Here is a 13621-nt window from a genome sequence, read left to right as displayed (position 1 = left end):
ACCTATGGAGGACGCCTCGTTCATCATACGCGTGTCTACGGTGGCCCCGGGCGAACTTGTGTAGCCCCGGTAGTGGTGGCATTAATCACTATGCATCTTCTTCAAGGTAGAGTTTAAAAAATAAAAGAAAAAATGAAAATCAAAGAGTGCGGGGGAGAATGAAGCCCGAAGCTCGTGAGATTATTAGTGTAGGGAGAGGTAATATTCAAGTTGAGGAAGACGAAGACGTACGCTCACCAGGAGTCTGTACTCGAGGAACCAAGCATCTCCTCCAGTCTCATGCGCTATCAATCATTCTCAGATTCTCAGCACGAACCGAGATCGTCTCCTATCCGAGTGTGACTAACTCATCCTGGTCCAAGTACTCCGCCAGTGGCAATTAGACGTCTCCGGGAGCTTCCCCGTAAAAGTCCATCGGGAGATTCAGGTAGATGAATATACATATAGCAACCACCTTTAGGGAGTATACACTTAAGATGTATGAATTTTCAAGATTTGGATGCTGCGCTGTAACCATATGACTTTCTGGACGGTGATATCCTTCAGTCTTGAAAAATCCTCGGGTTCTTCCGGGCTGGATGGAAAAGTCTCGTAGGAAAGTACGTGACGACCACGGCGGAGCTTGAGGTCACGGATAATGGCGGAGAGGGACTCTGTATATCGTGATGTCTCGAAAGGAGAGAATGAAAAAGAAAGAAAGAATAAAAGAGTGGAATAGACAGAGGATAAGGCTTACCGATGACAGGAAACCGGCACTCGCCGGTGCTTTATGGTCGCGCAACAACAGCTGGAATTACTCGATACGGCGTAGCACTGCGCTACAGCAATGCGCAGCAATGCGCGGTCGCGCAAGAAGCGTCCCCTTTAATTAGCGTATAATACTCGAGTGGCTCGTCGTGACCGGCCAAGAATTCCTAATGAATAGTCAAAGGTCCCTGAGCACGTAGAGTGATACAATATTTTGGAATACAAGAGGATCTGCGATCCACGATATAAGTGAATGAAAAAAAGGACAACCGTAATACCTAAGAAGATCGGTCAACGGATAGTCCTGATCGACTGATCCGAATATACGTTCGTGCGCTATGTAACTGATGTCTTCGACATAGGTACGAGAGGAGATAAAAGACCCGATGAAGATTATGCGAAAGCCCGGTAGAAGGAAGACTGCCCGACGACGATGCTATATCAAAAGGCTAAGGTAGCGTTACCGAAAGGCAGTAAAGCATCCTGAACAAAGTACAATGTCGCGACGTATGCCGAGCGGCCAACCGTAGGCAGCATAACGAACGTCAGATAAAACATGAGGACTCGCCTGAAACACGATAGCACGGAGTATGAGGCACGTGTGCAGAGGACAAACATGAGGCTCGCGATAGCATATAGAAACGTGGACTTTTTCGCTCTCTCCTTTGATTCTGCCTTTACGGTATAGCTATCCTTGTCTATCTTTCACCAGAAGTCGACAACAGGGTGGACGAAGGTGGACGAAGGTTGAGAAGGTTGAGAAGGTGGATCGCGAAGGTTCTGGAGTTTAGGAATCGATTTGCAAGTGAAACTCGATAGAACGTAGACCCAGCCCAGGGATCTTCGTCGTTATAGCAGATAAAAAGGCGCCCCCGTTGAATTTACGATCCTCTGGACAGCTCGGATCGACGGGCAATACACGTCGATCCGATCTACCGGGTGGTCAGGAACTCCAGGAGTAGCTAGATACCGTATACACCGAGTAACACGTAATGCTCTCACGGAGTGAATCTATAGACTGGGGATAAGATACCGTGAACAACTATCGAAGGGTTACTCGAGAACATTATATAGGGTGACGTAAATGAACAAAGAAAGAAAAAAAAATGTAAAAATCATAGGCCTTTACGCGAAACCAGGAGAGACACCAAGAGACCAAGGTGTGCATTGGGTTCAAGGTTGGAGAATCTGGTTCCTTGGTAGCACGAGGAACAGGCCACTCCCCGTCACGCCCTGTCCTTATATCTCTCGTGTCCTGTCAGCCTCCCAGGACCTGTCTTATTATTCATTTATCGGTTCCACAGTTCTTCTCGCTATCGCTATCTTCCCGCGAAAGAAAAGAAGCCAGAGCCAAGAGAAAGAGATATTTATTCCGCAGCTTAATGGAGACGGAGAATACTAGTTCTTCTGTAAGGTAGTGGTCGCTGCTTTTGAGTTACGTAAGGGTGGCTTTTAAAGAGAGACACAGCGAGAGTTCAAGATACCGAAGACAGCAAAGAGAAGGTAGTAAAGATAGAAGGGACGATCGATCCTACCGTGGTAAAGAGGCCGGCGGCCATCGGGAACATGTCAAAACTAACGACATTGGCTTCTCAGGAGGAAGGTATGGGGGGGAAGGTACGAGGGAAGACAAGGGAGGCTGAGAAACTACAAAGAGTCAAGAGAATCAAGAGGATCAAGAGAGTCAGAGGGTTACCGAGTATCGATACGAGGACGGGACGAGTCATCGAGGTAGTCCGGTCGATTCCTGGTAGCCGTTCACGACGTGCCTCGAGAGACAACTAACTTCAGTGCTATGCAGTCTGGACCAGCTCTGGGAGATCACTCTGGATCCTTGTACCTCATTCCTCCAATCGTCTCTTTCTCTTTTCTTTCAATCCACGGCTCGGTTCTTGCACTCTTTCCTTCCTTCCTTCCTTATAACATTTCTCGCCATTCTTGCTCCCTCCCTCCCTCTCTCTCTCTCACTCTTTATAACAAATTGGAATCCCGTGTTGAAGATGGTATCTCTGATGATCATCCGGAAAATCATTGTATGTGCATAACTTTTTTTTTGTTCGATTGCATAAAAATAGTATACAACCTAACGCGTTCGCTATGGAGGTCAAATCAAATCACTCGGGCACACGTATCGATTGTGTTCTTCGACGCTGGTTATACCGAATCGTTTGAATCATTTAATTCGTGAGAGAGCAAGAATCGTTATCGAGAGGAAGAGGCAGGTCGAATGATGGAGCACCTGTAGACTCGCTACGCTTTAGCACAATTATCATCCATTTACCGGCCCCATCAAGCAGTTAGCACAATTACAGCTATCATAGTTATCCTGGTGGTATATATAAGGGAGCGTGCGTAAACGCATCTCTCCCCGGGAGCAGCCGTGCTGCGTTGGTCGATGTGAGAAACCGTGGAAGAACGGAGGTGGGAAGGGAGCATAAGAAAAGGATGAGACAGCGATGAAGATGGTAGAGATAGAAAGAGAAGAAGATGAATAAAAAGAAAAAGTAAATCGCAGCTCGAAAGTGCGCCGCACCCTGTCGATTAGCAAACAGAAGGACACTTCTAATACGTCACATCCGTTACTGATATCTACAAGCGCCCACGCGTATACCGGCATCCCAGTTTCGACAAGGTGCGTCCCAAAGGCCCCAGGAATCAAGAGGGCCGAAGCGCGACGGCACTCGATGATAATATTTACTGCGTCGTGGCCGATCTGTCAGCTGATTGTGCCGGCGTATTTTTAACTGGCAAGAAGCCGACGAAGGCAAGGACCATGTCGTCGCGTGTGCGTGAGAGCACTGCGTCCTCGTCCTTATCCTCGTTCCCTTCAGGATCTCCGGGATCTTGAAGGAGGGAACCCGCCTCCAGGTTTTCTCCTTTATCCCCACCGGCCCTTTCTTCTTCTCTTTCTTTTCCCCCTGTGTCTCTTTGTCTCTCTTGTTCCGCCTAGACTCTCTTTTCTCCTCTCTCTCTCCATCCCTCGCGACCAACGAATGCCGATCCGCTGATGCGTCGGCTGGTTTGACGAGGCCTGATGGATGCTCCTGGAATCCCCGGACCGCCAGCTTCGATCCGACGGCTCAACGAGCAAAATCACGGTTTAAGTCGGTCGATATTCCCTGGTGATTCTCATCTCGGTCCTTCGGGTATCCTGGACGAGTCTCTATGCCAGCGACTCTTTGGTACTATGAGAAAAGTTTATACTGTTATTGAGATTGTACGCTGGGGTCAATAAAGCGCTCGATTAACTTGCGGTATACTTTGCGTGCGGTCGGGACAGAGATAGGCAAGTAAACTCGAGGACGGGCGCTTCTTCTATTTTCGCGTACGACGGTAACGGGGCCAATTAAGCCTCGTGTCATTAGCAACGGCACTGACTTGACAAAGTCCCACGTTCTCCGGAGTAAATCAGCCGCGACTCCTGCGGCGCTGCAGCCTCGCCGCTTGGCACTGGCTATTTGCCGCCCAAACACAGATATCTGTTCTAACCTTGTTTTTCCTTAAGACCCTCTCGTCCTCCGTCTCTTTCATCTCTACAGCTTCCAGCTTTCTCCACCCTCTCGAAAATACACTGCGGGCACTAATCGAAGTAGATCCCAGTGGCCACGCCTAGCGTACCCTCCTCGCCCATTAGAAGCAGCAAGCAAATAAAAGACACGAGTCCCTAGACGCCTTTCTAAATTAAGGACTTGTCCAAATTAATAACTACTTTTAGCTCTTGATGACTCTCGGGGACCTACCAGTAATTAAAATCTCCGTGAACCGAGAAACGAAGACGTAATAAAGTGGACGGAGGCTAAAGTGGAAATAACCCAAGGACCGCGCTTGCTTTACAGGAACTGGACGGATCATGAATAAGGAGTATAAGAGAGAACTTGGTGAAGGTGGCAAAGGGCTCGCGTTCTGGGAAAGCAAATGGAATCGAAAGGGGATGGCGGCTCAGGGCTTGATGCAGCGTCGCTTCTAAGCGTCCCGACGTGGTAGCACAACAACGCCAAGGGGCGATCTTCCACGTTTCCGTCGCGTTATTATCGCTGATCACGTAGCTACTTAGAAGCCGCTTCGCGGGCCTTTTATACAGGTATCTCCGGTTACCTTGCCGTGGTCGCGAAGGAACGCGCGCGCCGGGCCCGGTTTTACTCCTTCTCATCCTCCTTATCCTCCTTATCCTCCTCTTCGATATACCCGCGCCTCCCTCATTCTCCTCCTCGTCTTCTTCTACCGTATCGCCCTTTTCTTCCTCTCCTTCTCGACTCGCCGGTTGGCTTTCTCAACACACTCATCCTCCTGGTGCTCGTGGTGCTCGACATCGTCTTCGTCGTCGTCCTCTTCCTTCGCCAGTATTTGCGCTACCCGACTCGCCGGAAACAGACAGGTCGGGATCGGCCAGACAGCGCTGCGCCTTCCACGGCTTCCAAGAATCCAAGAGCGCACCGCGACCCTCTTTTCCTTCCCTCCTGCCCGTGCGCACCTCCTGCTCCGCCGTGAACCACCTCCACGAGCGAACGCTCCCCACCGTCCCCGGGGGTGGCTAGACGGTGAGAACCGTCCTCTGACGTGTTTTGACGCCGGTGCATCGACCTCAAAGGTCGTCGAGCCTTCTCCGGGAAAACCTGACTCGACGGCAGACACCTTCCCTGGAAGCAAGTCGACCCGAGACCACCGGGGCACACTCCGCAGTCCTCTCGACACTCCACGCGACTACTGCTACCGACCACTCGCGCCTACTTACGCCTATTTCGGACCACTGGGTTCTTCCTCTTTACGCCCGCTTCTTACGTACCCCTCGAAGTCCGGGTGAGTAGTAGGTATAGGTAGGTGCAAGTGTCTACGAGTGCTAGGTGGGATTTCGCGAATAACAAAGAAAGAGAGAAGAGATAACAGAGAGACGGGGTCACGTGAGAAAGGGAATACGAGCAAAGCTTAAGCCATGTTTACACGCCGCTTAGGCCATGGGCAGTCGCAATTATTTAGCGGGTCCAGTGAGCACATGACTTCTAGCGGACCACCGTCCTGACTAGCTACGATCCTTCTGTACTTTCGCTCCTCTGGCACAGGGGAGAAAAGGAGACTAGGACAATAACTATCAGAGGCCAGGTATTGTCCTTCCTTCAGGCAACCGGGCAGGGCCGTAGGCCCCATTGTTGAAGACGTACAGCTCAGAGGGTGTGTGTAGACCTGGCAAGATCTATCGTCGGAATTTGCGTATGTAGATTAACTGGGGCCCTGGCCCCAGCATCGGCTCTATTGTTCCCGAGGTAGCGGCCGGATACCAAGGAGCCATAGTCCATCGAGTAGTCACATCGGCTACCTAACCATTCCCAACTATTCACTACAGCCACAGGGGTTATGTCGCCAGGACCCAACGGGGGCCTCAGGATCCTCGCTAATTCCTCGATAGAACGCGACTGGCGTTTCCCGTTTGTAAACAAGCCCATCGCCGAGGCTCTCAGGGAGCAGCGGAGACTTTACAAAAGCGTCGTTGCAAAAAATCGGCAAGGATTCCCCAAGAGAGAAAAATCCAAGGAGAAACGCCGGGGGCACGCACAATGTCACGCGACTGTCCTGGCTCTTGCGATAAAAAATTGGCGACATCGCCTCTGCGGCCGGCGACACGACGGTTCGCTGCCGACCAATAGCTATTGATCAGCCGCGATCGCCGATCGCCGATCGCCAATCCAATGCCTTCCAGACGCGACACGATGGAAAGTCTTTTGCGGTCTTGCAACATTCTTTTACCTCCTACATAGGTACAAATAACACATAAACCCTTTTCCCTCACTTATTCCCTCAACGTTCTTCTGGATCCTCCTATCGTACCGTGATCTATGCTAATTAATCAACTAGCTAATCAACTGCCGGCAGGTGTCCCGGTTCATTATACTCTGAATCGCGTGATATACTGGTAGAGGAAGGAGTCCTCCGGGAGCAAACGGGAAACGGTAAACGGTAAAAGGCACATGGTGTGTGGCAAAGAGAAAAGTGTAGCTCAGACACAAACCAAGAGATCAGCGAATGAGACAGAGTGAAACCGAAAGAAATGGGCAGAGTGGAAAAGGAAAGAGAGAAAAATAGTGGCGATCTCGTGCGCCCATACGAAAGACAGAGAGAGATGAGTGAGTATGTGAGGTGCGTAGTGGTCGGAAAGAAGCCGTGCAAAAAGTCGTGCGCGCATCACCCGTGTGCGTAGGTATGCGTGGGAACGCGTTTCCATTAAATCACCTGATTTCTTGTGGCTTTCGACGAACTCGCCGCCCATAAAGCACCGCCACCAACTCCAAACGGAATCTCTCGGTCACGATCTCTGCCACTTTCGAGTCTACAAATATATACGATACGTCTGAACCCCCTGTACCCCCTGCGCTTACGATCCACCGAGATCCTCCTGGGGATCAGATCAATTTTTACAGATACAGTATACACGTGTATACCTCGTTCGAACGTAGTCTGGCAGGAGACAACAAATAAAATAAATAGATAAAGCATATATAAAACACTGTCAAATATTCGCGCACTGTGTACAGGATTAAGGAGCGTGTAAGGGGGTATCCACGATATCAGGATATAAATCGAATGCTGTTCAATACAGGTGTAAATAAGAGTCTCCAGGAGGACTCGGCAAGTGGGCGACGTATTCCGGAACCGCTCGGCAAATAAATATTCACCACGAATCCCACGCTGGAGAACTAAATTTCGCGCAGCATCCAAGGTCCATGCCACGATATACCGTTTGGACTGGGTAATACAAGAGAATGCGTTCTCTCGTTACCGATCAAGAAGTACCCTACCGGCATACAGAGCAATATATGGTATACAGATGTGAATTTGAAAATGTAAGTAGGAAAAGAAAGAGAGAAAAAAAAGAAAGAAATTGGGACCGAGGAAGAAAGAATGAAATTTCGAATGCGTAACGCGATCGGTGAGCTCGCGGATGGCTAATCTGTACAGGTTGATCTAGCGTGCGTCCGAGCGTTTCATAATAAATAAACGGAGCGGTGTACTTCACGGCAATTTCGCATAAATAGAGAAACTTCTTGGAGTCGGAGATGCCGGGAATGGGAGCGCGATCTTCCCACGCGGCCAGATGTGTCCCTGTGTACCTCACCTTCCAGCTCCACCATAGTCCACCTCGCTCCTCATCGCGCCTCATCCTTGCTCGGCTACCACTCATCTATACTATCCTCCGTTCGTCTACTGGCTGACAGAACGCAGTCGGTCTCTCTTATAGTCATCCTTTGCACATCCAGCATTCAGTAGGATTCAGCTAGGCCACGCACGTGCACCTGCACTTCCAACGTATATGCTCAGGATGCAGTCTGTATGCAGTCTGTATACAGACTGCGCATCTAGTACGGAATAGATCGAACGAGTCAAGAAGATATGTCCCTGACTGTTAAAACCTGACCTTTCTACTATATACACAACTAGTGCACCTGTTACTTGGTATAAATACCGTCGCGTCCTCTTATACACGGTGTATCGAATAATAATGGATTGATAAAAGTGCACGTACTATAGCTTAATAAAGTTTCAATCATAAATGAGGATTATTATGAGCGGAGGAAGACCAGTGTTTTTTTCTCTTCCGCAACTACAGCACGTGCATCCTACGGCGCGTAGGGGACTTTATATTTATTCTCAATACAATTTGTCGCGGCGACTTGATTTATCGAAGACTTCCTCGTAACTCGTTCGATAAGTCACTCGTTTAAGCCACTTTAATTTACAGGGTGCTTCCTTCTGCTTTCCCACTCCCATTCGCGATGATTTACCGTCGGCAGAGGACGCACTCTTTATTTTTCTCGTTCTCTATCACTTTTCTTCTACCTCCTTCTTTCTCTTCTTCTTCGCCCTCTTAAATTCCCTTTGCACTACTTTCTTCTTTTGCCCAGGCTGATTAACTACCGAAAAAAAAGGATTGTGAATGAATTGGAAAAGTTTTGTAACTCTGTGGGCCGGCGCTGAACCAATGTGAAGTTTGGGCCCTTGAACGGGGGTCTTTTTAAGTCCCAGTCGTATCGCGCGTGGCAGGATCGCAAACGGCGACAGCGATTGACTTTATCTGTGATCCGGGTGAGGTTTCGTGCGACGGGACTAATCGCTTAGTATCGAGATAGCCCTCAAGTCCCGCGAGGTGCTCCGAGTCCCCTTTTTTTGCAAGGCCCACAATGCTACGTCGGGCCCACAATGTCGATGTCCGTTAAATTTCGGACGCCTCCATTACCGTGCCGGTGCAAATTAAACTTTCGATACGGCGCCCCATACCGCTATGATGGTACGGGATATACGTACGGAACTACTGGCCCCAGGGGCCTTGAGCCCGAGTCTTCGTTCTGCCCAAAGGGCCTCGCTCATTCTCAGGGTTGTACAAAATGCACATTCTTCGATTGTTAGCCAATCTTTGACGGTACCCTCTATTGCTGCTGATGCATTAAGAATGCACTCGAGATACGTGTGCAATTTTTCGCATGAGGATCAAGAACAAGATTAAAAAAAGTGAGAGAAAAAAAGATAAATATATCTCGTACCTATCTATAAATGCGCACGGTGCTCTTTAACTCTCAAAGAATAATACGCACGAGCGACTCGCGAGAATTCTCTGTGTTCCGCTTGGGGCCCGAATTCAATTGAGCCAGCGATATACCGATAGCCTCGACGACTGGGCCCAGGGAGAAAAGCGGACCCGGCCGAAGAAGCGGAGGAGGATCCTGTGGATATTTGCGGAGTCACGGGTCGTGGCGCGTTGCAAAATATTTGCAATGTCGCGAATAACAAAAGGGTCGCGAGTCCCGTGAAGTCACGCTTGTCCAGCTTAAATGCCGGTTAAGTAACGCCGATCCTGAAAAAGACGAGAAGGAAAAAGAGATAAACAATAGTAATAAACTGAATAAGAGTATTTCCATTGTTCATCCCCCCCCCCCTCCTTTCCGAGGATAAGAAAAAATGTCTGACGTGAACCTATCAAACTCAATTATATATCAATTTAATTTTATTGATTTGGAAATTATTTTTTATACCAAATTGTGATGTCTACGTCATCATTACTTTGGTACACTGATTTAACTATGAATACAAGTTTATACTAAACGGAGTTATCACGTGGTGAATAATTCGTTCTACAAGGGTTCCAGAGAGGCTAAAACAATTTCATAATGAACGTTAACAAATCTAATGACCATCTCTCACGCAATGGGCGTTCTTCCGTTTCCGGAGAGCCCTCGAGAATTAAGAGGTACAGACCCAAATTACCTGCCACTGTCCACAAGAAAAATTAATCTCAGAGTACAAGACAAGCTAAAATAAGCCGAAATAAGCCAAAAAAAGATTCCGCCAAAAGTAACTAGCTTAACCAGGGCAGCCAAGTGTTAAATATCATATAAGAAAACAAACAGGATACACACAAGATAATAAGCTATCCCGATAAAAAGAAACGTAAACTTGATGATAACCAGATAGTAAAAAAAATTGGAAAAAAAAAATACTAATAAATCCACCAGTATAAATAAATATTTGAAACCAAAAAAAAATGTCAAAGGAAAAAAATTTTTCGCAAAAATGACAAACAAAAAATTGCTAATGAACGTCAAATGAGAATATTGTATGTCAAAAAATATAAAATACTAATCTATCCAATATACAAAAGGCCGTACCGACGTAAATGTCTGAAAGCATCTTAGTGGCCCGTACCTTATCAACAGGTGATATATCCCCACCAGCGTAACATGCGTGGCAATCCGATTGGTCGTCACGACGCAATGCCGTTGCATCGAGGTTTCCCCTGAGCGATTGCGTTTGCGTCTACGTAGAGGTTCGGCGGTCCCGTGTCCGAGGTGAAAAAAATGAATGGCGGTGGTCGCGACTGGTGGCGGTAGAATCTCACGGCGACATATCAGTCAGTCCCACTCACCCAAGACAGCGGACTCCTCACAAACGGGAACGATATTAAACACTGATCAGCACGGATCGCAACAGACCCCGCGATCCCTCCACGAGCTACGACAAGGCCCAAGGTGGCCCAAGGGGCCCGCTTCACGATCATCGCCAGTTGGGAAGGGCAACTGCCCACGCCGCGCGCCACAGCCACCACGAGAGGAGACCACGACGTCAGCGACGTCCACGACGACGAGTTCTGCCTCCGCACCTAAACTGCTGCCGGTTCACTCGCTCTGACTTTCCTTGCTCCTTGCTCGCTTGGTTCTTTGCCTACTTCGCTGACTGTGCAGCCTCCGCAAATTATCTAGCGGGTGTCTACCTGGTCCGTGGCTACTCTGACAAATAGATAGATCCGAAAACGAGTGTTGATCGTGATCAGATTGGTTAGCATATTTTTGGGTAATCGTAGATCACGCGTGAGATATAATTAATTAATAATACTTTCCACCGAAACGAAAGTGACTACAGTACCAAAAAATTGTCTCGGGACACCCTGTATATTGTTATTTTCTTAGTGGCAAGGATACCTGCTTACTCGTAACACAGCAAACCGCGGTTAAGCTGTCGACTAAGATACGCCGACGCATTCACCTGTATGACGTAGTCGACCGGATCGGCGACGTATCGCAACGTCGATTCCCCGTCTCGCGACTAACGCGCGAATTAGATTCGAGATCGTAGGCGTCGCGATGCTGTTTTATGAGAAAAAAAGGACCTAGGGAGTCGTGGTGGGGTGTACCGGATTACTAGTCATCTCTAAGCAGTAGTGAATGATATCGTGGAAATCAATGGTAATAGGTTATTGTATTAGGCCTATTCAATCTGATAGGAAAACAACAACGTCACAGCCACTCGTTTCTATTTAGCTTCTATTTGGTTATGTGGTTATTTGGCTATTTGATTATTTGCTATGGTGTAAGCGATGGTAATGCCAATCTTCATGCTGGAGTCATTAATGGCCTGTGGCGTCGTTCAGCACGCGCCTCCACACTGGTAAGCTGCCAGGATAATACTCGACTAATTACCGATTTTCTCCCGACTATTACGCCCGGTTGCAAAATTACACGAGATAGACATGGGTAGACCGAACGAAGGAAAGAGGGAAAGAGAGAAAGAGAGAGAGAGAGAGAGTAGACCCGCTCCTGAGAACAAGAACGTATGTGAACGTAAGAAGGAAAGAGAGTCGTTAATTAAACACGGCAATACGCAATTCGCAAAAGCAAACGGACCTCTTTTCCATACCTCGAAATCAACCTATCGTTTGTAATACGTTTATCTCTCTCACTCTCTTATTCACAATTAGAATGATTAGATACAAATACTGACGTCAGCGACGACCCGTCAAAAAATAGGACTTGGTCCATCCATCTTATAAGTTCGCTATACGAGTCCGCGGACGTCTTTTTTTGATTATGTATAATTTTCAAAAATTAATTTTTTCAAAAATATTTTTCCTTCACGGTTATTCCTTCTCTTTCGGGAGTCGGACACGCATGCGCAAATCCAAGCGTGTAAAAATCGTAAGCGTAATTTCTCCACTATACAAGTGTTCGTTTGCTCGAGGCCCATTAACTGGAGCACTTGATTTTACTGCCGGTATTCGGCCTCTCCAATAAATACTTTGCAGCGAGCAGCACTTGCCCCGTACGCGCCTGTATCTACCTTATGTATACATATCGACTGTCCACGTATACGCAGCCGTTCCAGCACCGTTTTTTATTATCGAAACGATACGCGATAGAGGCGAGGAGAATATCGGCCTCTTTCGAGATTTTATGAGCCACGCTCGATATATCCTATACCGATCCCTTACGATCCCGTACGATATCCTATATCATATGATCTCCTGGCACCTCATCCCTCCCACACTATACCGGTCCAATTGGTACGTAATGAAGAGATAAAAAAATTCATGGAAATCCAACGGGAAATAACGTTGGCATTCTTGAGAAAACTGACAAAGGCTAAAAAGGGATACTATACTCTTTTACACAAAATTCTTTATGGCGTATATAGCCTAATGATATATAACATTTTTCCACGTAAACACGTACGCAGCTACAGCTGCATCGGAGATCGCCTTGAGAGAGTGCCACTTTCATCCGACTCGTAATCCCTCTCGTGCTCATTAAGGAAAGCAAGGTTAATGAGGACGTACGTTGCTTAGATCAGCTGTGACTCTTTCCTATAGTCTGTGCCGTATAAGACGAGAGTGAGTTTGGGATGCTGGTTGGGTTTCGAGGGAGATGAACACTATAGGAAGATGAAGGGGAAGAGGGGGGGGGATGACGTTAACGAAGGAGAAGATGGAGAAGGTGGCCGAGGGAACTCTCTACGGTAATAAAGGGAATGGACCAATAAAACGTGGCTGGACCGAGGTGTCCATTCGAATGTCCATCGCTGTTGCTGATCTCTAATAAAAGCCGCCATCTTTTTCCTCCCTTCGTCTTCATACTGATTCATGATATATACGGTCTGAATACCGCGGTATCGGGTTCCATTTGAATATTAGATCACTCGGGATTTTACTGTACATCCAGCATCCGTTTAAGATGACGACTGTAAAAATCACTGAAAAGTAAACGCGAACCCGTTGACGACGAGAGAAGATTTTCTTAACGCGACAAGACGACACTGTACCCAGGGAGTTTGGCAGGAGTTAAGTGTCAGGAGTGTCCCGAGGCCTGGTTCTCGTTCTGGTTCTCCTCGGGTCCAGATTAAAATGGAAACAAATGAACTGCGACGTAATGAGGTCCTGCGGTGAGAGAGAACCCGTTCCTTAATTTATTCCCCTTCTTTCTGTTGGTAGCATCAGCCATCGCGAGATCCGCCCAGCACCCTTTTATTACGCTAACAGCATCCCAGTGGGTCCAGATTTATTCCGGTGAAACGGTTTGGCCTCACAGCTCCTTTCTCGATATCCATCATCACCCCCCCCCCC

General features: G+C 47.9%; 1 protein-coding gene across 5 annotated transcripts in view; it reads right to left on the bottom strand.

Moving 5' to 3' along the window:
- LOC107264932 (MKL/myocardin-like protein 1) overlaps positions 1–13621 on the bottom strand; it is a 116367-nt gene that overhangs the window by 56652 nt on the left and 46094 nt on the right. The window contains exon 1 of one of the 5 annotated variants that reach the window (XM_025082152.1): positions 2444–2489. The exons of the other annotated variants lie outside the window; for them this stretch is intronic. Within the exon in view, the coding sequence (XP_024937920.1) occupies positions 2444–2474 (31 nt within the window). The 5' untranslated portion in view covers positions 2475–2489. Of the gene's footprint in view, positions 1–2443; positions 2490–13621 lie in introns of those variants that run through there. 5 annotated transcript variants of the gene reach the window in all.

Source organism: Cephus cinctus, unplaced genomic scaffold (assembly GCF_000341935.2).
Source record: "Cephus cinctus unplaced genomic scaffold, Ccin1 Ccin1_scaffold0204, whole genome shotgun sequence".
NCBI lineage: Eukaryota > Metazoa > Arthropoda > Insecta > Hymenoptera > Cephidae > Cephus > Cephus cinctus.
The sequence above is the reverse complement of the archived record's forward strand: the minus strand, read 5'-3'. Positions and strand labels throughout refer to the sequence as shown.